The following is a 26,925-nucleotide window of genomic DNA, read 5'->3' as shown; positions in this document are numbered from 1 at the left end:
CTGAGGACTTTCCTGTAGATTAGAGAATCTGGTTGAGTGGATTGGATTGACTGGGGAGATGTTTTTTTTTGAGCTATGATATAATATCAGAATTACCTAGACATAGTAAAGCCTTGCTGAGTCTAATTATGGTGGCTGTCAAAAAAGCATTTACTAGAAAATGGAAATCAAACTTTAGACCAATTTTACTAGAAGTAGTGAATATAGTAACAGCGATAAAACAACTGGAAAAGAGACAGAGCAAACTACACAGAAAAAAATGGGAATTGTGGGAACAATATATGCAGAGAAGGAACGAGATTTAAGAGGCAGGATTTGAATAAGCCATATAATGCTTAACTGACAATGACTGGATAGATTATAAGTGATGTTTAATGTATAAGTGGTGTCAATGTTGTTTGTTTTTGATTATATAAATGTAAGACTGCCTATGTCACATATGATAATTTAATAAAGATGTTTATTAGGAAAAAAAGACATTGTAACTGTCACACAATCCCCATTACTTCTTAACTGTTTAGAAGCCCACAGCACAGCAATAATGCTACCCAGTACCTCATCAACTTGCTTGCCATCTAGAGTTCATTGTTAAAACTGGCTTACATTTGTCTGAAGTCCCACTTCTCAAAGAAGTCCCCCAGGGCTTAGTTCCATCACATTACTATTTACTTTGTACATCAAAAACTGTCCAGAAACATATCACAAACTCCAATCCTAATTTAGGCAAATGACCATGGTCATTTATAGGTCAAAACTCTTCATATAAATCCATTAAATCTCATCTATAACGGACCCTTTGTCCCTTACCTCCTGGCTAAATTAAAAAAAAAAAAAAAAAAAAAATAGTACTTAATCCAAATAAAACCAAAGTCATGCTTTTTTCCACCCCAGAAGACTTAAATCCAATTCCTCATACTTTGCAATTTTCAACCGTAGCTCCCTCACCAGAAACTACCACCTCATTTAAATATTTGGAACTCTGGCTTGACAAGAGCCTTAACTTCCAACTGCATATTTGCAAAATTAAAACAAAAATATATTAAACCCTTTTTTGAGCATGGAAAATCTCCCATTTTCTGTCACTGTCTGGAAGAGAAGGCACAGGAGAATGCACACTCTACATAGTTGGAATATGCTTACCCTGCAATCACCTAAGGCTAAGCTTGGAAGAGGAAGAAAAAGGGGAAAAGTAAAGGAACTCAAAGACCCTCCTCAGTGAGGAAGGCAAGTTTCCCTCTAAGGAGGCCAATGATCAATAAGTGTGTGTGTGTGTGTGTGTGTGTGTGTGTGTGTGTGTGCGCGCGCGCGCGGGTCTATATGACTTGGTTGACAGTTCACATGATCGACTGTTTATTTGGTCGACAGTTCATTTGATTGACAAGCATTTGCCCCCTTCCCCAATGTTGTGTGACCCTGTAGTTGATATATATAGTTGGGGGGGGGGGGTGAAGCCCCCCACCTAAAATGCTTGTCGATCAAATGAACTGTCGACCAAGTCATATAGACCCGTGTTTGCATGTGATGGGGGGTCAAGACTTTCGGTTATCAATAAGTACCATACTAATGGTCTGTTAAGGTGGCCATGTAACTAATGCATGCTTGGTGGTAGCACATTTGCTGTATAACAAATGAAACTGGTACACGCAGAAGTTTATGCCAGGCCAAGCAGTGGATTCACAGCACATTTCCCAAGGCCATACTCTGATATCCTAGACTCTAGCTCATACAAGATTTCAAAGACTGGTCTATCTAGGCTCTGAGCTGCACACACTACCGTAAGAAGACTTCATGGACACCCTTCAAATGGGACTGGCCAACCTGGGAGAGAAGTCCTCAGCTTAGGGTTCCTCCAACATACAGCTGGATGACTCAAGAAACCACCCCTAAGGATCAGACAGGTTAGTCATGGCATCCAACTGATGTATCAAGAGTTGGGCAGCACTGGTGCCCAAGGATGCACCCACTCCCAGTGTGAGACATGGAATACACCTCCCACATTCTACCTACCTTCCTCTGAGGTAGAAGACATATGTGAGTTGAGTCCTCACTAGACTCAGCATTGCCAGTGAAATGGGGACACAAAACAAGATTCATCTGGAGGAGGGCTACACAATGACCTATTCTCCAAGTATCTGTCAGTTGTCATCTGTCACTGTTATGACTGCATAAGGACATTATACTTGTAGAGTGGAACACTTGCAGCTACAGGTGGACTCTCCATTACCTCATACAAGCATCTCGAGTGCCATCATTTTGGATCATTAGAAGTTTCTTTTTTAAGCAATGCTGAACCATTAACACTTCCAGAAATGTTTTATGTTATGTTCCTTCAAAGACAATAAGTAATGCAAGAACAGGTCATGGTACATAATTTGTAATTCACAACGATACTTTGTAAATTCATAGACAAAAGTGGCCTACAAATCTCAGCTGGGTGACTGGCACAAAGAAATGGTGCAAACAGGCTAAACAAGCTACTGTATAGGCACACAGATATCCCCGGGCAATGGAAATTTCCAAAACTTTACTAAATGGTGTTTTGTGCAGGGGAGGAACCATCCAAGGATTCCTCAAGGAGGGTTCTCAATCTTAGATTCTTGGAAACTGACCACAGAAAGAATACAGAAACCAAATCATCATATGCTTTACCGCCAGCAATTCTGTGATCTCACTGATGCTCATTTTTCTCTAACCGCCAACTATCAGTCAGATTTTCCTTTACAGATTGTTCTACTTTACAAGTCTGATGTCCTTTTGTAACTCTTCCTTCTGGGTAGTAATCTTCTTTCATACTTCAAATATTCTTGCCTATGTTAATTTGGTCCACATGCAGATTCATTCAGGCTACTACAAACCCAATGGCATGCTTATCAAGTACACTAGAATCACATGATACTTGTGTCATTTTTAATTTCTCCAAATGTTTAGGGTATTTAGTAACATGGCAAAAATGGACCATATTCATATGTCAGGGCATGCTTAAAGTTCACGAACTCAGTAATTTTACAGTCCTTGATATTTGGCAAGATAGCTCTTCAGCAACTATGATGTACCCAGAACTGCTTCCTTCCGCAATTCATATGCAGTTAACTGTATTGGTAGCATACTTATGTATGCTCAGATTTTTTTTTTTTACTTGCCCAATTCCTCTTACTGCTATTAAATTACCTGCTTGTTATTATTACACATGCTGTTTGCATGTCTTGATGCTGTATAACTTTTCTGCTTTCAGTACTACTTTCATTTTGGAGATCAATATCTTCACCAAACCACAGGCATCACTATGGATGCCACTATGGCATCCATCCTCACAAACACAGCACTTGGAAAGTGGGAATCCAAGCACATGTATGACTCTCCACACTTCAAACACATGGGATGCTATTTCTGCTTTATTGATGAGGTTTTCATTATCTGGAATGGCAACAAGGACAAACTAAACAACTTCTACAGCCATATCCACAATTTCACTGGCTTCTTGAGATTTACAACACATCACAGTTTCAAGGAAATAAACTTCTTTCTTAGATATGACTATTAGTAAGAATCTGTACACAGGACGACTCTCCAATAATCTGTATCACAAGTCCACAAGGGTTAACCTCCTTCTCCACAGTGAAAGCTTACACCCATTCAGGCTGAAAAGAAACATCAAACCACAAGGCTTGAGAATTGGAAGAGTCTTGAAGGAACTTGAGCATTTTGCCAAGAATATAAATAACTCACAAAGACTTCTAAGCAAGAGGATACAGCCAGAAACTACTTAAATAGATCCTCAATCCTATTATACAACTTAAACTGGCCAGTGACCCAACCACTGAAGACCTGAACCACATCCCACGGAGGAACCTTAGAGATATCAACAGACTAGGAACAGATAACAACTGGGGACTCAGCATGAACTTCACCTACACCATGGATTACAGCAGTATCAAGGAAATCAAATGATCACTGGTGCAGCATCTCTGAAAATAACAGCCTGAGCTACATCATCCCACAACAACCCAGGTTTATGCTAAGGAAAGGCCACACCATCATTAGTCACATGGCACACCCTTTAACAGCCCACACATGATTATCATCAAGAGGGGGTACCTATGTAGCAATTCACTTTGTACTTACTGCAGATTTATGAACAATCAAAACAGCTTCACATGCCCAAACAAGAAACAATACTTAAGCAGAATACAGGGAAACTGCAACACTGAGAAGGTAGTTTACTGAGCCCAGTGCACCCACTGCCAGGACGTCTATGTAGGGAAGACCATAACAAACTCAAAACCAGGATTGCCAGATATGTCTTGGACACTTGGTACAGAACTCTCACCGATCTTTGACTAAACATGCTAAGGGAAAACCCTGACATCAACTTTTTAAGTTTCACATCATCAATAAGATTGAAGGCACACACCTTAGCAGAAATCTCAATGTCAAACTAGAGAAAAATGAATCAGAATGGCAGATATGACTCCAAGCATGAAAGACACCGGGTCTCAACACAGCAGAATCCATAAGCTGTATCCTGAACTTACACAAACTAGATCATAAACTTTAACTATACAAGTAACCAGACCCACCTCAAACAAGGATCTCCAACCTAACCCACTACCCCAGGGACCATAAAAGACACTACAATCATCTCAAGCTTCACTAACATAGGCTTTAATTTTCCAGTAATTTTGTTCTCAGGATCCCTCATATGACATCTTCTTGAACTCCAACAACCAAACACTGGATTTCTGATGCTAGTGCTGAAACTCAACATGACTAACCTAAAAACCCCATTTCTAGTGAACACAAGGATCAGCACTGACTTGATTAACAATTATTTGGACATAGCTGTTAATAAGAAGTGTAAGTTTTGATATGTTAACAGTAAAGACATTGCTTTCATAGGTGGTTCAGTATCTTAATTGATATAGTGATTGAAATGATTTTCAGACCTCCATGGCACTATACTACATTGCAGTACTGTATCTTAATTGTTGAAATTCACAAACTCCCATGGCACTTTAGTACATTCCAGTACTATAATATTAGCTGGCATTCTATACTGGATTTTCCCCCATGCATCCCAGATGGCTGATAAATGTTTTGTTCACAGTATGGAACTCCCTGAGTTTAGTTCTGATCCCTAGTTCCACCTATCAACCTGAAACCTTATGTTACACTTGGGCTTTCCATTTTCAATCTGTGGCTCCTCTATCCAATCAAACTGTCCTGTACCCTCATAACATGGACAAGCCTGTTTCCTAACACCCAAAGGGTCACCTACCACTGGACGTTATTTGGATCAAAATACTTCCCCTTGGTGATAGCCGCTACCCATTTACATTTTTATCCTCCTTCATTCCTATATTAAATGGGGCTTTTCTTCACTAAGTTCAATGAGGATTTTGTTTTACTTTGATCCCTCAACTCACTTCCACTCCCGCAGCTGGGTCTACAGCTGTTTTCTAAAAGGTGAGCAAATGAGATCACTATAATGTTGACCAGGACATGTTGATCTAATCTGTTCATTGCCCGTTTTCTTGCACATTTCCCCAGCCCTGTCACTACTATCTTAGGGAAATACCATTCCAGTGTGTTTCATATGGCCGCTAAACAACCTCGGTCTATAGACATCTCTCCAAATTTTGAGGGGAATTTTACACTTACAATTTAGAGTCTGCCATTTTTTTTACTATGATCCCTACACTTAGTCCTACTTCCCCAGCCACGACTACAGTTTTGGACTAAGGATAGCATTAGGGAGTATTCTTAACATACTGCCAGGATATCTTGCTTAACCTTATACCTGTTTATTGTTTTTTTAGATTGCTGCCCTCTGTCCCACGAGGACACAATCTGTTCCACTGCCCACCTCAACTAGAGTGACCCCACAGATTCCCAAGTCCTGCCAGCTTACTTGGCACAGTTACTCCAGTTCTCATGTGGTCCTCTGCATGGTTCCATCATTGACAGCGACAACCCTAGATACACTTCCTTCCACAGTTAGGACATACCTCTCAAATACAAAAGCTGTATGTGCACGCATAGTCCTGTTTCTGCCCAGACTATAATCCAAGGACTCCCCACATCCAGCTATGAAAGCTCCACCGAAAACACAGTGGGGCAGGTTTACTTTTTGCATTTTGGTGTAATTTGGAGCTGGGCACTAGTCCATAGCTAAGTTCCAAGACAGGGATGATTCAAAAGCTTAAAGCCCCAGCTAGCCACCTTGACTACTTTCCTAATGCATTTTGCATCCTTTTTTTCGCCCTGTGAGTATATGCTCCTTGCCATTATCCTCTTGACACAGCACCTTCCCTGCCACAATGACCCTCCATACTTCTGCATACACTTCACCTCACCAGTCCCCCAAACTACGAGTGGTTGCTTTATACCATATTGACCCACCCCATTAACGAGAATACTTATTAGGCTCCCAGCACACAGTCATGGTTATACTGCATGGTACAGAACATGAAATGATGTTATACAGAATCAGGCACTTTAATTTACATTTTTCTTTTTGTATCTGGAATTGGGTTTGTTCATTTTACTGATTTATTACTTTATTGATATATTTAATATTCTGGGCAAACTCTTGATAACTCTGTGGATGAATTTCACAATATATCACAGACTGCATCAACGAGGCAGATCTGAAGAAAAATGTGTTTGAAAGCACCACAATGTTAGATGGGATCCCTCCCCACATGGTTTAAATGCAAAAATTTGAGGAACATGAATCACGTTTTTCACAGAGTGCTGTTGGTCTAATGGACAACTTTAAAGCAAACTTTTTTTATACAAGCTCTGTGCTCACTAGAAACACTTTCTGATTTAAGGTAATTCAGAACATAATATATTGTTGTGTAAATTAGGACATGTTCTCAAATTTAGCAAACTGGATATATAATATAATATAATGATTGCACAATGATTTATGGTTAAGACAGACTTTGTATGTATACATTTTATTTTGTATTAAATAATGATTTCTAGCTTAGCAATTTGAATTACTGATAAGGGCTGGTAGATCAGACTGGAAATAGACACCTCTAACATCACAACTGCTGGTAAAACTAGTATACAGCCCAATCGCCTAAGTTACACCCACCACACCACACAGGTTGGGAGGGTGGCCTAATGGTTAAGGTGTTTGCCTTACAAACACAAGGTGCAGGGTTTGAATCTCACAAGGGATAAATGGCTAGGCTTAAAATGGCTCACAAGGGTAGTTAGCCTAGTACTAATCTATGAATCTATGAACCGACAAAGGCACAGCCAATGCTTAGCTCAGCCTATCTACTTGGCAATACATAATACTGACTTTGTAGTATAAATCATTCATTAAAGCAGTGCTCATCTGCCGAATAAAGATTCCCTAAAATAAAAGGACTAAGTGTCTATTTCTTAAAACGCAGTGACCACTCTCCCCTAGAGAATGACAGCTATGACCACCAGAGAGCTAACCAACCAGGAGTACCTCCTGGGGCCAGGCATTGCCAAACCTGATCAGAATCTCCCTCAAGGAATAAGCATTCACGACAATGGGACAACATTCCACACCTGAAAACAACCCAAAGGTGAATTTTATTTTGTTAGTCTTTTCTCCTCAACCACAGACACTCCCTGATTAAGACTCACTCATCTCCACCTGGGCTTGGCAGCACACTTTCAGTACATGGGAAACTACAGTTGCCAAGTACTGATATTTCAATAATTACTGCTGTTTATATCCTTTTTTATTTAGACTATACACATTTCTTCCTTTTACTTTCTTAAACTTTTGGTATTGGATGATCCCACATGATCATTGCTTCATTTTCAGTATTTTGTAGTAGTTCATGTTTCTAATGCCACATTTCCTTGTATACTGTAATCTCTGTATACCTTACAGTATAACAACTTTACCACAACATTGTGTCTTTCAGGATGCAGAAACTCAGCTGTAAATATTCATAGGCTGTAACAAGAGATGCAACAGTTTCTATTTCTGTATTGGAGAACCTAGGTCTGTCAGCAGCTATTATTTTTTCTACAGACTTTATGAAAGAACATATACGCAAGTTAACCATTTTCAGCTGCCACAGTAGCCTTTCATCTTGTGTTTTTTAAGTTTATTTCTCTTTAGCCATTCGTGCCATCAGCTATTGATCAATATTTGTTTGTTCCTGCAGTTCTTTGCACTTCCTGCTACAGAAAACTCCCTCTTATCTGGTCTCGCTGGGACCATTAGGCTGGATAAACGAATGGCTGGTTAATCAGAAAATGCATAAAAATAGCATTTGTAGGTTATAAATCAACTAGAATAACAGGATTTGTATTAGTATGCATTTTTGTAATGAATATGTAGTCTAAAACTCAAATTCATTATTTAGCCCAAAGGAGGCAGACGTGTTATTATTCTCTGTTGTCTTTTGCTAGAGCTACTGCAGAAATTTGATGGCCGGTTAAAGAGAGGCTGGATAAGAAGGAGTCTACCATAAAGTTTTTTCTTCTAGTCAAGATTTATATTCTTTTTTTTTGCTTTTTAAGCTTTCTGTTGCTACCTCTTTTTTTATCTACTTCTGGGTGGATTTCCACGTCTAGTTCTTTTGGGAATGCTTCTGGTAGTTTGAGCAAGGATGTCAACTCAGAAGTATTTTCTTCGTGCTTTAGAGATTCACTAGCTTTGGACTTAATGGTATTAAGAAATACACATGCAGTCACATATCCAGTTTCTTTTCTTTTTTTTAATTTCTGCAAGGGTTTAGATTTTGCAAAACTGTGATAGTAATGGAGCCCTTTCATAACTTAGGGCATAATTACAGTTCAAGATACCAGTTTGCTTCAGTCTTTGATGTTTGCCAAGAGTGTTCTGCTCTCTACCTGCAAAGTACCACACGGCTGCCTCTTTCTGTAACTCACATGGGTGTTACCTGCATCGGTGGCATATTCTTTTTTCATTAGCACATTTGTTCCTACTCCCACTGTAACTATCTGGTTGAATTTATTTTAAATCATTATAGTTTCTGTTTGTATATCTTGATATTTTATAAACTTGTCTCTTTCAGTACTTAAGACATTATATGGCATTTTCCAAGTTTCCTGCATTCACCCTAATGTAAATATTATGCGTTAGTATGTCTGCTATATAACCATCTGTAGGTCCTTTTTTGTACTGGAGCTTCCCCCCTTGACTCCACTGAAAATGGGTCATTCCAGCTGGATGTCCCAGGTTAAATTAAATAATCAAGTTCTTTCACACCGTTATCGTCCCTTTGCTTTCCTTGTGCACTGTTCATCATTCTTTGCCATTTGTATGTCTGCATCTGTAGATACATATGTACATATTGTAGGTGCATATGTGTGTATTATACATATACAGTGGATATAAAAAGTTTACAAACCCCTGTTAAAATGCCAGGTTTTTGTGATATACAAAAGTGTGACCACAATAAATAATTTCAAAAACTTTTCCCACCTTTAATGTGAACTATAACCTGTACAATTCAACTGAAAAACAAACAAATCTGTTAGGGGAAAAAATATAAAAAATAAAAAACATACAATACACTTGTTGCATAAGCGTGCACACCCTTAAATTAATACTTTGTTGAAGCACCTTGAGTTAATCACACTATTCAGACTTCTTGGGTACACAACTCCCATCAATTAGAGAGACTCTCATTAACCCCAAATAAAGTTCAGCTGTCCTAGCAGGATTTCCTTCCCGCGGTCGAGTGAATTTAAAGACATGCAGGTAGGTGTGAGCATGTGTGGGCGTGTCTTCTTTGAAGGCTGGGTGCTGGGCTGGCAACTTGACACCGTAAAAATTCACTGCCAATCATTAGCGGACCGGAGTTCCACTGTGGCGACCCCTAACTGGGAAAAGCTGAAAGACAATTAGTCCTAGTAGGATTTTCCTGACATTTACTCAGTTGCCTAATACAGAAAAAGCCACGGTTCACAAAGAGCTTACAAAGCATCAAATGGATCTCATTGTTGAAAGGTATCAGTCAGGAAAAGGGTACAAAAAATTTCCTCAGCATTGGATATACCATGGAACACAGTGAAGACAGTCATCAAAAAGTGGAGAAAATATGGGACAACAGGACGTTGAAAGGAACTGGACGTCCCTCCAAAATTGATGAAAAGACGAGATGAGAACTGGTCAGGAAGACTGCCAAGAGACCTACAGCAACAATGAAGGAGCTGCAGGAATTTCTGGCAAGTACTGGTTGTGTACTACATGTGACAACAATCTCCTACATTCTCCATATGTCTGGACTATGGGGTAGGGTTGCAAGATGGAACCATTTGCAGAAAAACATCCAGGCCTGGCTAAAATTTGCAAAACAATACATCAAGTCTCCCAAAGCATGTGAGAAAATGTGTTCTGATCTGATGAGACCAAGGTTGAACTTTTTGGCCACAATTCCAAAAGGTACGTTTGGCACAAGAACAACATTTCACATCACCAAAAGAACACCATCCTCACGGTGAAGCATGGTGGTGGTAGTATCATGCTTTGGGCTGCTTTTTTCTTCAGCTGGAACTAGGGCTTTAGTCGAGGTGGAGGGAATTATAAACAGTTCCAAATACCAGCCACTTTTGGCCCAAAACCTTCAGGCGTCTGCTAGAAAGCTGAAGATGAAGAGGAACTTCACCTTTCAACATGATGATGACCTCAAGCATACATCCAAATCAACAAAAGAATAGCTTCACCAGAAGAACATTAAAGCTTTGGAATGGCCCAGACCCAGATCCAATAGAAAATCTGTGGGGTGACTTGAAGAGGGCTGTGCACAAGAGATGCCCTTGTAATCTGACAGATTTGGAGCGTTTTTGCAAGGAAGAGTGGGAAAATATTGCCAAGTCAAGATGTGCCATGCTGACAGACTCCTACCCAAGAAGACTGAATCTGTAATTAAATCAAAAGGTGCTTCAACAAAGTGCAAACAACAAAGTATTAGTTGAAGAGTGTGCATACTTATGCAACCAGTGTATTGTACGCTTTTTATTTTTTATATTTTTTCCCCTAACAGATTTGTTTGTTTTGAATTGAATTGTACAGGTTATAGGTCACATTAAAGGTGGGAAAAGTTCTGAAATGATTTATTGTGGTCTCATTTTTTTATATCACAAAAACCTGGCATTTTAACAGGGTGTGTAAACTTTGTATATACACAGTATCTGAAGCTTCTTAAATCTCTGCTAATTCAAGAGGCTGACAATGTTAAGAACTGTACTGTGGAGCACTGGATTACACAACAAGACAAATAAAAACTGACGATGGCCCCAGCTGACACCCTTTTTTATACCCTGATGTCCAGATGTTGGTCTGTAGTGGATGTCTACCCCAGCTGGAGGATGGTGCAAGAACCTGAAAGTCAGGCTAGCTGTGGGCTTCTGCATGACAGAAAGACACATACACACACACACACACACACTATATATATATATATATATATATATATATATATATATATATATATATATATATATATATATATATATATATATATATATATATATATATATATATATATACATATATATACATATATGGGCCTCCTACAGATGATCGAAATCTTAAAACTTCGACTTTGATATGGCTGAAACCATATGATCAAAGTTTTAAAACGTACACCGCGGAACGGGAACATTTACATTTTCCTTGCTGTACTGCGATCTCAGAGTTGGTATATTTAAATAGCAGGGGGTGTGGGGGTACAGGGGAGCTTGCCCCCCCCTCCTGCAAAAATATTCAGGAATTTTTGTTTTATTTTTTTTCTCCAGGTGTTTGAATTTTTGAAACGTCGATCATATCGTCTCGGCCATATGAATGTTGTTTTAAACGTTTGATCATCTGTAGTAGACCTATATACATACATTTATATAGATATATATATATATATATATATATACACACACAAACACACACACACACACACATGAGAGTGTGTGTGTATGTGTATGTATATATATATATATATATATATATATATATATATATATATATATATATATATATATATATATACAAATTCTAAAAATGGAGAGTGTGGCAGAAAGGTATGCTGTGTAGATGCATCTTTACTTGTCTACGCTCAACTTGCCATCAGCATTTATCTGCAATCTTATAGCGTCAACAGTTTAATTATACCCTTAGCATGTCATCAGACTATTAAATCCACCATATTCATGCTAAAATGTTATCACACATTATATATACAAAAAGAGACACTGCACTGCCCCAAACACCCAATCCTACTTGAAGCAACCCCCTCTAAACCCAAATCTACCATCAGCTTATCTTAAAGGTATTAAATAAAATAAAAAAAATAAACATGGACCACATTTCCCATTCATTACAATGTAAAAATGCACACTACATGCACAAAGAGACACACACACACACACACACACACACACACACACACACACACACACACACACACACACACACACACACACACACACACACACACACACACACGCTAAAAACACTCAGCTTAAAACATTCCTCCGAACCCTAACCTTTGCTCCATCCCAGAGCTTCTGTCTAGACTTTTTTTTTGTTTCCAAGCCCATTATCTTGAGGAATTTTACATTTAACTGGTGTATTACAGCCAATTTTTTATTATTAATTTTGTTCCCTTAGGCTGGACGTGGACTACATAAATCCACTTTTATCAAACAAATTTGGTTGTCAAGTTTATTTTGTACCGATTTTGGCAAGCAACATTATAGCTGATATTTCACTTTTCTTTATATAAACTATCATTACTCATTATACATTAAGCAAGATACCTGAATTTAGAAAATACGCAATTAGACAAAAGGTGGCGGAAAGTAGACCAAAAAGTATAAAACTGTTACTTTATAAATAAAGGTATAAAGTCTAAAGTCAAAACAATGTCATACACTTAACACTTTTTATAGGTTTTAGATTTGTTATGCAAAAGAGAATTAATAACTATACAATTATTTTAAAATGACTATCAATGTATTTATTATAGCCACTCTGGATGGAATGTGACCCAGCCTAAAAATGTCAATATCTCTATACTGCTTCAAAATATTGTAACATTTTCAGAACAATACACCTGTATGGCTGCCATATATAACATGCTACATGGGCTAGTTGCTGTTAGTGCAAGCAGACAGCATGATGCATATATGTGCAAGTCTGCCAGAGAAAACAAAATCCGCCATTCTGCTATAACATTTAAAATGATCGAGAATATCAAGGTCTCTGATAACAAAAGTGCTCCAATTTCTTAAATATACACAACTGACACGATTCAGATATACACTGCATCTTTAGCCTGAAAAATATGAAATATACATGTTTGTTGGGAAACTGCAAAAACAGAATGGAGACACACTGATGGTGCACATCAACCGCTGAAAGAGAAAGAAAATTTCTCACAAAAATTATGTTATGGTTTTCAGATGCACAATACAGTTAGTTGCTGATTTCAGACAGAAGGATATGTGCACAATTTTAAATTATTTTTCCACACTGTCTGCTGACCACCATTCCTCACATGACTTGACCAGTTCATCCATTCTCGATGCTGCGAGACTGTCATGTGAGATCATCATTCAGGATGCCATTGTTTTTTCCCAATTTCAGCCCTATCTCAAGTCCCCGTGGCAAATCACCTGCACCTCTCCATCTGATACTCTGACATATGTATGCCCCTCCACATGTTCAGATTCTAGCTAAGGTGGAAGTTACTGCTTGGAAAGGAACACACACCCAGTCCTCGCATAACCTACAATACCCTGACCTCCATCAGGTGACACGGCAAATCATATCACCTTTTTCCCCCTCAGGATGGGCAAGTAGTCATTGGCCACTTCAATTTCATTTTCCTAACCAGTTCTTCGTTATTTATAGGTTGTCTGGGATGTAGTCAGGGCTTCATAACTCTATGACATGGTGCCATCTGAGACACATACACAGCTTTACCTGATAGAAGTCATTGCATATGAGTGTAAAGTGGTAGTGGTCAAGTATAAAGCTAATAGCAGAATGGCTTCCCAATTCCGGAAAATATACATGAACTTTAACTTCTGGGGTAATAACAACTAAGTAAAGATATATTATGGACATGCCCAATAGTCTGTACCCTGAAAGGTTGGCACATATCCATCCAATTGAAAATTAAATAAAATTAAAATTAGTCTGTTAATCTTAACTGCCTGAAAAAAAATCTCACACGCTACCTATATATAAAAGGCCATATGCCAATCCCCTTTTAAGAGTTCTTAATAAGATTTTCAAAGAATTGTAATAGGACAATCAGGTGTAGAATGCATTCAGGACTGCCATTATATCCTTCATGACTGCACTGCAGCTCAGTGATGCAAATGACAGCAACATACTACCTCCCCCAGAACAGGGAGTTTTGTTTAAGGGATGTCTGCACTGATAAAAGCATTGCTTTTTTGGATGAAAGAAATAATTTTTATTTCTGAAGTAATTACCAACTCAGTAAAATTTGCTTACAGCTGAATCTGACCCCACCACCCTGCTATGTTCAAAACGGTGAGTTCTGATCATGGCACAGCATTAAAAAAAACAGCCAAAGTTGCTGTCTCACAGTGCTTGTTTCCCTCTAGCTTGGCTCTTTGCTATGGTATCTTTTTGTTGACTTTGCATGTCCTTCCAGTGTCCATTGTACTGGCTGCTTTGGTTTCCTTCTTCATCCCAAACATGGGACCTGTCCAAGGTGAACTGTAAATGAGTATGTGGGTGAGAGTGAGCATAAGCACACATGCACCTTAAAGTCTAGTGAATGGAGTGACATCTTATCCAGGATGATTTTTTTTGTCTTGTGTCACTGAGTATTGGGCAATGATCTAGTACCTGATCCTGAACTGAATGAAGTGGGTATCAAAAATAAATGAATGTTTGCAGTGACAAAATACCACCTTATCTAGGGAAACATTTATATCTCATGTAATTACAACTCAGTAAAGACATATATTGGACATGTACTGCATTCTACACATGAGAAATCATCACAGAAGCAGAGTATAATACATCATGGCAGCCTAGCATATTCCAGTAGCAAAGTAAACATGTTGGTGGAGAATAACAATACAGTGTTTCAATTATGAAACAGTTTGACATTTTCTAGTAAAATGTTTTGGATAACATCTAAATATTCAATTTTAATATATGCTTAGGTTTGGCTTTTAGGTACAAAGGTACCAGAACAATGGCATGCTGAATTTCTGAAATCACAATTCTGGCAAAGCCTTCTTTTTTTCTTTATGAGCATTTCAAATGCTAGAAAGCCTCACTTACAGGAATAAATATTTAATAACTTTAGTTGGAAGGTTATAAAAGCAAAATAAATTTATGATTTTCTGTAAAACATGAATTGCTTTCAACATTTCAAACACCTGAAACTATAACTTTCAGTGATAAATAAATAGTGTTTTACATTTGAGGTTATAAAAGGAACATATAATATCGTGTAACACATTTACTCCCTTTTGGGGAAAAAAGGAAAATGTGCTTCTTTGTTGTGAACAGAATCTAAAAACATCTGAAACAGGGATACTGTGATATTACACTATCAAGATATCAAACTGAATGCCAAAACATGGACAGGGTCTCAATACATATTTGATAGATCTTAAATTAATGTTCCACATGATCATTTTAAATTACTCACCTATTGGTTTTAATAGATTTTGTATAGTGAAACATGTGACCAGGTAACTTGTTTTATTACTGATGGACTACTAAGCCAATTAAGAACGGCTGTGGGATATTTAAACAGTTTGCTTATGTCCCTTTGTATATTCTGATGAAGTCCCCACTGGTGTGGGACGAAAGCGCTCAATTTTGTATTGCATTTTATTAATAAAGGAGGAATCTAATGGTGCTCATCTCTGAGGGTGCACTTTTTTTTTTTTTTATTAGTCTTCAATATGTTTTTAAAATAACACAAGACACTAATCAGAATGGCAGTCGTACAGGCGGTCTCAGATGAATATGCCCCTAATGGTGTGGACCTCCTGACTGTGAAGTCAGATAAAGTGTCCACAAATAAAAGCTGCAATTAATTTTTTTTCATTTTGCATTCAGATCCTCCAAAAAACAAACACATATTCTGTTTCTAGCAAACCAAATTGATCAAATGACATCAGTGTTTTTTCACACACTTGCAGCCCCACCCAACAGCCACTTTCGCTGTACAGCTCTGACATCTTACTGTGATGGATGTGAAATAAATAATTGTTATAGAAACGTGCTTTAATGTGGAGCTCTAAGACACACACATTGCCCCTCCCTGACAAGGACATCAATTATCACTTAACAGTGATCATGTAAATTGCTCTGTTGCCTTCATATGGAGTTTCTCCCTTCCCACCACAAAGATTGCCATGTTGTGTGTAAACCTTTGATGTTTTACTGTGATGAAAGTGAATGAAATAATGACCACAGCAATGCATTCCAGCCTACAAGTTTCAGTCACAAACTTTGGCCACCCCTGACAACTCACACCAGTGACCATTTCATAGTGATCAGGTAATTCCCCTTTGCATTCATACACAGCTTACTCCTTCCGAAAAAACCACTTTATGTCTACACTCATGACATTTGACTCTGATGAAAGTGAAAGAAATAGCCAGAGAACTGCAGCTCATCCCTACTGCTCTCGGATACACATTGTGCCCCCCCCCCCCAAAGTCATGCTAGCAAATGTTTAATAATCATATAACTAGGAAACCTCTGGGTCACAGCCACCTCATCTCATTGAGATATAACTCACTAAAAGTTATCCCCTTTCCCTAGCATAAGTGTAATCTCAGAGGTACTTCACAGTAAGTAAAGACTATGGGATATAAGTTCTCCACAGTGGTAGGTGGGGGGCGCTGAGCTTTCCTCAACAACTGATCGAATGTACCGCAGGCTTTTGCAAATCCTTAATTGGGTACGTCAGAGTTTTACTAGGCAAACGACTGTTCAGGCTTAAGCCATTTGAATTTCGTTTTTGTAATGAGTGCGACATTGTTCCTGAAGGTTCAGATAATTTAGACTGGGTGAAGTGCTTTAAGTACTGAGTCTCAAATTGTTATTAAGAGAGGAAAGATATGTATATAAAGTTTTTGTCACAAATGACTGACAAATCTGGCAATTCTTATAATCGTGTTCAACTCAAATACAAAAGAGACACTGGGAGTGGAGATCTTTATAAGGAATCTGCCTATCACAATTGCACTCCACTTAGCTGAAATCTAACAGATTAAAAAACACAACATTACAAAGAAAACAAGGAAGGTTCCCCAAAAGGGCACTTATCTGACTAAGTGAAGGAAAGGACACCACATGTGGAACAGACCAATAAGTGCAAGACCTACATTCAAACTAGAGGTGAGATAGTCTGAGGATCTCACACTCATATGTCCACTTATGTACCTTATGTCCACAGGCTTAAGTCATTTGTTGGACATATGGCTCTATAGAAGAATTTGTTTTGGTACTCCATCTAAATGTCCAGGTTATTTAGCGAGATAATGCAACAGTACTGGAATACTGCAACAATGATCTAAGGAAATACATCTATCTGCAGATCATCCAATTGCTCTACAATACATACAATAACTCCCCAAAAGGCATACCAGCAAATATTTAATAATCATATAAGCTAGAAAACATCTAGGACACAGCAACCTCATCTCATTGATAAAGAACTTACTGAAAGTGAGTGTTTCCCTAGCAAAAGTGAGCCCTTACAGGTAGTTCACAAGAAGTAAAGACTATGGGGACAAACTTAACCACAGTGGAAGTTAGGAAGTCTGAGCTTCCTTCAACAACACTACTTAACTTGACAGTTCTTTGCATGCTCAAGTAGGATACGTTGAGTATCCATGAGTTGAGCTTTTTGTTAGTCAAAATTAATCCTGTGACTGTCGTCTGCTTTCATATACAGCCTTACTCTCTACCTCCCACCCCTGTTTATTCCTTGGACATATAAATGAAGTCAATGTGAATGAATGGCCAGAGTTAATGCATATCAATTTGCTGATTTCTACACATGCATTTCTCCTCCCTGACAAGCCATATTTTTGATAATTTACCACTGACAAAATAATGACATTTTGCTTTCAAACTCTACCTCCAACAGGAAAAATATAGTGTTCTGACCATTTGCCCCTCATATGATGGACAGTGATAATAGTGGTAGGAATAATGATCACATAAATACATTTTAACTTGGTACTCTCAGACACACACTGTACCATACTAACAAGGCATAATAAAAATCATTCAACAGCGAATATATAATGCTCATTGGCTTTTATACAGTGTCTTCCCCCTTTCCACCCCTTGCTCCTTTGACTGTAATCACTACAAAAGAAATAATGATCACAGTAGTACACTTTAGCTTGTTTTCAAACACATGCTTACCACCCTCAACTGTTCGACTATAAAGACAAGAAAAAAAGGAAAAGTATTTCAACCCTGCTATGTTATTTCCAAAAGCTATATCTGGTACCTGCAAGACCTCATTTTTGACATACTTGCAAGAGAAATGTATATCTGAAAATTTCAGCATCTAGTCCCATCTGAGATCTGTCACAAAATGTCTACAGATTGCCAAGCAAAAATTGAGATAGATTACATTGAACAACTGATCTCACTGCTTACCTCATACATTAACAAGTCATGGACTTCCTGATACTAGACTGCAGGAAGAGAAGTAAGAAGTCTCAGTAAAAAAATAGCTTCAGGTCTCAGTTCTGGATGTGATTTTTTTTTTTACTATTTTTTATGTGCTACAGATTAATTACTTCATTAAACAAATAATTATGCCTAAAGTATTATGAAGGTGGGAAGGTTTATAAATCATAAAATTATATAACTAAAAGCAGGAAAAGCTGAGTTATGACCACGCTCACTACCTGTCCTTTTCTGCACAGACCAATTCATCATGAAAATTAATAAGTAACATACTCATAATAGTCACTGATAGAATTATACTATCCTACCTCTTTCTGAATCAAAAATTATGCGCACAGCATAGACAAAGTAAAAACTGAAGAGCTAGATACATGAATAAGACATGGTACACAAGAGGAAGGTTACAATTTCTGGCATGAAATCTCCAATGGCCAATTTTGGTGGCAGACCCAGAACACAAGAAATAAGCAATGATGCTGACATTACGCAGACAAACCAGGGGATGGCTCCTATGCAGAACTACTCTATTACACAAAGTGAACCGGATCATTCATGAATATGGCTGCTTATGTATTTCATTTCATTGTGTCTGGGTTCTATGTCATATAAACAAAGTATATGAAAGTAAAGTCCTATTCCGTGCAGTGGTTCTGATGAAGGAATGAGACAGTTGTGAGTGGCATCTGTGCTCAGCACCAAGTGCATAAAAGTACATCTCACCAATGCAATACTTCCTGACCCATTGTTTCTTGCACTGCCAAAGTGCTGAAGGGGTCAGAAAATGTGGCCATACTCCAAACATTAAGTATGTATGATGTACATTTGCCTGTGGCTTTATACTTCCCAAAAGTTAGCTGAATTATCTGGGGACCAATTAAATTATGAATAGGGGGTATGCATACTCTCAAATTATGTAGCCCTTGAGATTCCAAGTACTGCACAGTTCTGGACTGGATGGTCTTATCTATTTAGGAATCCAGTAATGGATCATAACTGGATAAAATCTTGTTTATGCCAAGCACATACTCCTGTCCTTAAATCAACCATTTACAAACTCCGGTTGAAGAATGCAAGCAGAAAATTAATATAGAGTTTTCATTCGATGGTAACTTTTAAAAGAAAATTTGGTAAAAGAACGTATTTGTTAACTAGTACTTTACTGTAATTAATCTGCTAAAATGCTTAGACATTGAGCTAAATTAAGACATTTTTCTATCCCTGTATAACTACCTCTTTTTCATTTTGTAGCTCTCCAGCTGCAGGGACTGCATGTGCTTGAGCCTTTGTAACTCACACTGTCTACAGAGGTCTTCCAGGTGATTCAGATGACCATCTAACTCCTCAAAATCTGCTTCCAGTTGAGCTGCAAAAATACAAAACCAGGATGTTAGCACACCGTGAATAGAAAATGTGGCCAAACCAATAACTGTCCTACCAACATCTTAAATCAATGCTTATTTATGTGTTGATAACCTGTTTGACAAAGTGAGAATATATTTTATAGCGACAACCTGTACAAAGTGGCAGTTAACATAATACAATGAAGTTAAAATATATGGCACCATTAGCAAATAGGGATAGACAACAGAAAACTCCACAGATGACTCAAACTAGTATATACAGTGAGGGGTATAGGAAGCGTAGCCCCTAACCCCACAAAATGAAGTGCACGGGTAGGGAGAATACACCTACTAAAATATATTATACACATTCCAGTTATTCAAATAACACGTACATATAGAGTACCACAAAAATGTTGTTTGTTCAGTGACATTTTACTTTGTTGTTATATGTTAAGTGCTACATTCCCATTTAGTAGCTGCAAGATCAACAGCTTTAAAAATTTCAGCTACAACTCATTTGCAGAGATGTTTGTTATTTTATTTAGCCTTATAAATAGTACAACATTCAAAAAGGCTAGATATAGCAGGGAGTATGTTTTTCTGCATTACACAGTAATGTAAATCAGTCATTGTTAGCATACTACAGTCTTAACCTGTTTGGGTACACATTGATGGTCCTCTGGTACTTTTACAACACAGCAGATACGTTTCTAAAACTTTTACGTACTACAGTTCCTTGCAATGCTAGAATCTATCAGTATTTCCCTGATTACTAGAAATGTCTAATCTAAGTTAACAAAATGTATTTAAGCAATCAAGTGTACAACTGGAACACTCCAATGACATCTGGGTTTTCTTCTCCACAGAGACAGTACAGTGTTAAAATGGAATTCCATCCATCCACGACCCCTTTTCCCATTCTTGCATATGGTGCGAGGGTGTTACTTCAACAGTGACAATTATCTAGAGACAAGGTTCACAGCCCTGCCCCGGTTGTTTTTCCATACCACACAGTCACATGCATACTGTCACCTTTGGTCAATTTTGATTGTCCAATCCATCTACTGTATGTCTTTGGAATGTGGGAGGAAACCCACAGGAACAGAGAGAAGATATGCAGACAACACACAGATGGCACCCCAGCTGAAAATTGAACTGGAGAACCTTACCTGTGAGGCGACAATGCTATCTGTTGCATCACTGTACCTCTCTACTATCAGCAGTAAAAACAAGATATATTCATTTAGACAAGGCAGGACAATGGTATTTTTCTATATGTCTTACTAAGCAAACAGTTGTATGCATCAATAGGTTTAATGTAGTAAACTCTGAAAGTAATGTGCAGTATAAACATGTTTAACAGATTACCTGGGCGAAAACAAAGGAGAGAGTACATTTAAAAGTTTTACATAAGGACTTGGAGTAGCTGATTAATGTGTCTTGTCTATGTTTTCTTCTGCCTGCTACTACAACGTTGATTAAACTATCCTACTACTGTTATGTCAGTTTTACAGTTAGGATCCCTTGTCTCTGAAATATTTTCAGCTGTTAGCTTCACATGGAACAAGGGATACTTTGTTAAATAACACAGTCTATAGAACTCGGCAAGCGCTGCTCTAAAAATCACTCATCAATGCAGAACTTTCAAGTATTAACAGCTCCAATTAATGCTTCGTAAACACCTAAAACAAAAAATAAACAGAATGGCTGTTCTTCAATAAAATAATTGCCAAATACAACAGTAAATTTCTGGTGCACATACATGTGTGGTAAATCCAGCAAAAGAAGCTTAACAATCAGTTAAAGGTAACTGCTTCAGGGTTACTTCAGGATTTTTGAAAACTAGATGTGCTATTTTTTTTTCACTGAATATGAAACAAGGATACAAGTAAAACAACGGCTCACACTTAGCACAAATAAAATAAAAGGAGCTGAGCAATGTAATGATAAAACAATGAGACTTTAATCAATTATTAAAGTCTCGTTTTATCATTATGTTGCTCAGTTCCATTTATTTTGTTATTTTTTCACTGACACAGACACACTGCATAACACGTGTTTCAGCATTATCAGTTGATCCATTACGGGGGTCCTCCTTAATGGGGTCACAGTTGGGTTCATCACTTCCACCAACCAGGAAGAATTTTTTTTCTATTTTTTTTATCTCATGCCTGAGGAGAATCAACCCTCTCCATCACAGTGTCAGTTTATTCCATATCAATGGGGAGAGAGCTGGTTATAATGCAGCTGTCATCCAGGCAGCCAAGAAAGATTTTGCATTTTCAAACCCTAACCCCTATCCTGGTGGTTAAGGGACACATATGCAGATGAGCCTGCTATGCCTTTTCCATGTATGTGCAAGTCCCTAAACACACACAGTGAAGGATACCATGCAGACATATCTAAGCAGACCCAAGCACACATCACTAGTTCATATGTTGCATGTTTGTACAACTTTCTTCTGTAGATGCTACCACTGCAGTGAGATGAAATTCCTCTCCCTACAGCCAAAATGGGTGAGACAGTATTAACCATTCAAGTCCTCCATTCTTAGGTAAGTTCTCAAATCAGGCATACCTCTGGAAGATCCCACACCCTGGAACATACATGCATGCATACATACATGCCATCACATGCAAAAGGTACTTAAGCATGACATAGCCAGACCCACCAGGGGGTTGCTAACTAGCCACTAGTGAGCACCTTTCTACAAATCAAAAATACACACAACTGGACACCACTTTAAGAGCAAGTACTATGTTGTTGTTGTTGTCTTTCGTTTTTTCCCGGTTAGGGGTCGCCACAGCGGAACTCCGGTCTGCTAATGATTGGCAGTAGATTTTTACGAATGCCGAGGTGCCAGCTCGACATTCAACCTTCAACAAAGGCACTCCCATTTACGCATGTCTTTCGAACGCTCACCCAACCGCGGGGAGGACATGCAGACTCCACAGAGAAGGCACTCCCCACACTCCAGCCGAGAATCGAACGGGAGAACCTCTTGCTGTGAGGCAACATCGCTACCACTGCACCATCACGGATATGTGTATAAATTTGTCCATTTTACATGGAATTCATCAAGTATAGTCTTTTCACAGATCAACTGATACTTTAAGGCTGTATCTGTTTATATCTAACATAGGGGACACTCCTTGCTGGTGGTCTTCGTTTGCTATGAATCCTAAGCAGTATCCATCAGGGTGGCAGAAGCAGTAGGGTAAGTCCAAGGATCAACATTTACAAGGCTAATTCCAACCATACAATTGCGATAAAGGAGGCCCAATTTCTGAAGTCACAGTCAAAACAACAACACTTGGAAAGGTGTACACTAACACCAAACAGATCGCTACAGCAGGAAAAAGTCTGCAATGAAGACATTCTTAAAGCAAGTACTTGGAGGCATCCTCTCCTATACTAGAACATGGCTTGACTGCAACATTCATCATCTGATGGCAAAAGATAATGCCAATCCACTTAGAAAGTATCTTCTATCTTTAACATGGCGCATACTGACAAATCATAGCAGCTCATCTGGCCTACCAATGCAAAATTTGAGGCTCTGCATCTGATATTCCAGCAACCTAGACCAGTAATATATCCAGGCTGTTGGAGGGTTAGCCAAACTGGAAAGAAATTAGCACTGACAACCGCTTTCCATACATGTCAGGATTTAAAAGACTATTGCACTGACTGAGATGTGCAGTAGCAGCAGCATGCAACGCTGTTTCACACCAGCAGGGCACAGCTGCTGAACAGAAGAAACAGGAGGATACCCTGTTCACTCAGCTTAGTTTGAGTTCTGGTCTTTCACTCACCTCCAAATTCTCTCCTGGCTACCACATGCTTCGGTATCAGAGGACACACGCAAGTACATTCCTTGAAGGAGGAAGTCTCTGTCCTATGATGCTAAGTACAGACTACCTAATAGCACATAGTACAGACTGCAACAAAGTGAGTAAAAAGGTGAACCAAGAAGGGGAACTTGTTGGGCTATGAATCAGGCTATTGCAAATGCAGAGTCATGCAAGGAAGAACCCCTGCTGGAGGTATAAATCATACTGAAGTTAAAAAAAAAGAGAGTTTACAAATGCCCTCCTTATTAAAGAGCCACGTGCAAAAAAGGAAAAAAAATCAATTCCGCAATAAATTTACAACCATTTTATGCATAACAAATTGTAGACTTTTCATAGTAGATAAGGCAGCTTTCTTTTTTCCATAAACAGCACAGATTCTAATCTATAACTGCCATAATTCTTCAACTCACATAATTTGCAAATAATGTGTAACAGACTGAAAGGATACGCCCGTGAAATATGCATTAATAGTGCACCTACATTTTGTTGATAAGAGTCACTAAACGTAACTCTTTTATATGGATAATGAACAGAATAAATGTACCTAAATAACTTACAAAAATATCAAATTAGGATTATAACTCTACAAAAACAAAAGGAATGCTTATTGGACATTGTAATTTATACTAAAACAAATCTATAGAGGCAATTTCAGTGAATCAAGAAGAGATAAAAGTCAGATCAACAAACTAAAAAAGAACTACTTATTTCTCTAAAATTAAACTAAGCAGAGAATGTACTAAGCTTAACTAATATGAACTGTGTTCTTAACAGTTATGTAAGAAAGAATAAAAATACTGTACTACATGTACAATAATTTTACATTCTTATCCAAAAGCAGAAAGAATCGGGTCCTGATTCCAAAAGACTTGCTCTCACTGTAAATGACTACTTACACAGAGCAGGTGTTTTTTAGAATCTGGTCCCCATAGTAAGCCCATTTATATGTAGGCCTTACATTAAAGTCACTTACACTGAGAGCAGGTCTTTCAGAATCAGAGCAGACTTACACTGAGGACAACTCTTTTGGAATCTGTCCCCAAGTTGTCATACATAATGTTGCTACTTGTTATCACACCATCTACTTAATTCCAAAAGGTTTTTTTAGTATACTCTCTCTCTCTCTACAAAAAGAACATTGTGATTTTATTGCTTTGTCTTCACACCAATGTTTCAAACAATCTCATTATTGGTTTGTGGTAGCTTCTCCATTATTTTTTCAAAAACACATATCCAGACTCTACCCTTGTCCCTAGAAGCATTCCATTGTCATTATCTTCAATACTTGTAAGTCTCTTTTAGTTTCCTGAGAAGGCTACACTTCCCAATACTGCCCTTCCATACTCTTTAGTATATCACTCTGACATCTTTACTACCTCAATGGCATTTATCTCCCTGTCTGAGACATTTCATTTCTCTAACTTCAAAACCTGTCAGCGTCAATTTTTCCTGCACAATGTAGCTCAATTAATCCAAGCTTTTTTCAAAGGTAAATGTTATTCATTCCTGCTCTAAGCATCCCTTATCTACTTTAGATCTTTTATCTTGCTATAAAAAATGAGAATGCACTAAAACTGAGCCAAATCACTATATTTAGCCCTTTAACTGAGTTTACAGTCCATACTAGTTGACAAGCTATACTAGCAACTCTAAACTAACAAAATTCTAGAAGACTTTTATTTTTTTTTTAAACAAGAAACATCTTTATTACATTATCAGGTATGATATAGACACTCTTGCATTTATATAAATGAAAACAATCCATACCGACAATTCCAGTTGCAAATATTATACATTACAAACCATGCTGACACAATTGCAGTTGCAAACATTATACATCACTTATAACCTATCCAGTCATGGTCAGTCAGACATTACCTAGCTCATTCAAGTTCTACCTTCTTTTAACCCTTGTTCCTCCTTTGCATGTATTGTTCCACAACTCCCATTTTCTCCTATGTAATTTGCTCCTAGCTTTTTCTAAAGATCCCAGTTTCAGTTGTTTCATGGTTTAGGCTTTGATTTCCATTTTCTAGTAACTGTTTCTTTGGCAGCCACTATAATTAGACTCATCAAGGCTTTACTATGTCTAGTTAATTCTGATTCTGTATCATAGTTCAAAAATATCATTTCCTTAGTTACACCAATTTGCTCACATACCATCTCTGACAGAGCAGTTTGCAAGGAATCTTTAAAGTCACTCCAAGAAAATCCTAGTTACCTCTTTCTTCCCCATCACACCTCCAACATGTGCTATCTACCCAAGGAAAAAGAGTCTACTTGAGGCATAAAAATACCTATGTAAACACTTCCAAAAAAGATCCTAAATCTTTCAGACGTTGTATATTCTGGGAGACATACATATATCCCCCATTGTTTCTTTGTGAATTGTTTATCCAATGGCTTTTCCCAATCCTTTCTAACCTCCTCTGGTTGATTCTTATACTTATCATGCAATATTTTATAAGCTCTAGTAATTATGCCTTTTTTAATGAAATCATTTATTCTAGATTCTAATAAAAACTCTACAAGTGCTGGTCTTTAGTTTAGGACCCCCCCATTTCTTTCTCTTCGCCTTTACTCTATCAATCCTTGATAGGGAAGGCAATCTCTAACCAGCAGTCCAAATACATTTTTGGCATCTTCCCATTCTATTACCTTATCCTCTAGTTATTTGCACCCAATTCCTTGGTCCCTTTGACAGTTTTCTCGAACATACATATTCAGCCCCGCCTGTTGTCTGTATCTCTAATTGCAGTCATTCTTATTGGCAAAATCTCCTTTCTCCATTCCCACATTGGCTTGGTTCTTAGAATACTTTCTGCTAGTTTATGAATATATTATTCTGTATGGTTGCTATTGTCCTTAAGGATCTGCATCAAAAATCCCAGTCTCTCCTTGTTTCTTGAACTTCCACCCTGTTTTAGCATCATCCTTTTCCACTTCGAATTATAGTTTTCTGCTTGTACTATGTATAGGAGCCTTAACTGTATAGCTATGAAATACCCGTTCAAATCTGGTAATCCCAAACCGCCTTGTT

The 26,925-nt window shown here is 38.0% G+C and overlaps 1 protein-coding gene across 1 annotated transcript in view; it reads right to left on the bottom strand.

Moving 5' to 3' along the window:
- Positions 1–26,925, bottom strand: part of DTNBP1 (dystrobrevin binding protein 1) — a 2,114,168-nt gene that overhangs the window by 1,371,891 nt on the left and 715,352 nt on the right. The window contains exon 6 of the mRNA XM_044065204.1: positions 19,919–20,051. Within this exon, the coding sequence (XP_043921139.1) occupies positions 19,919–20,051 (133 nt within the window). The remainder of the gene's footprint in view (positions 1–19,918; positions 20,052–26,925) is intronic.

Source organism: Protopterus annectens, chromosome 3.part0, assembly GCF_019279795.1.
Source record: "Protopterus annectens isolate FY-2018-M chromosome 3.part0, PAN1.0, whole genome shotgun sequence".
Taxonomy (NCBI): Eukaryota; Metazoa; Chordata; order Ceratodontiformes; family Protopteridae; genus Protopterus; species Protopterus annectens.
This window is presented reverse-complemented; position numbering and strand designations above follow the sequence as displayed.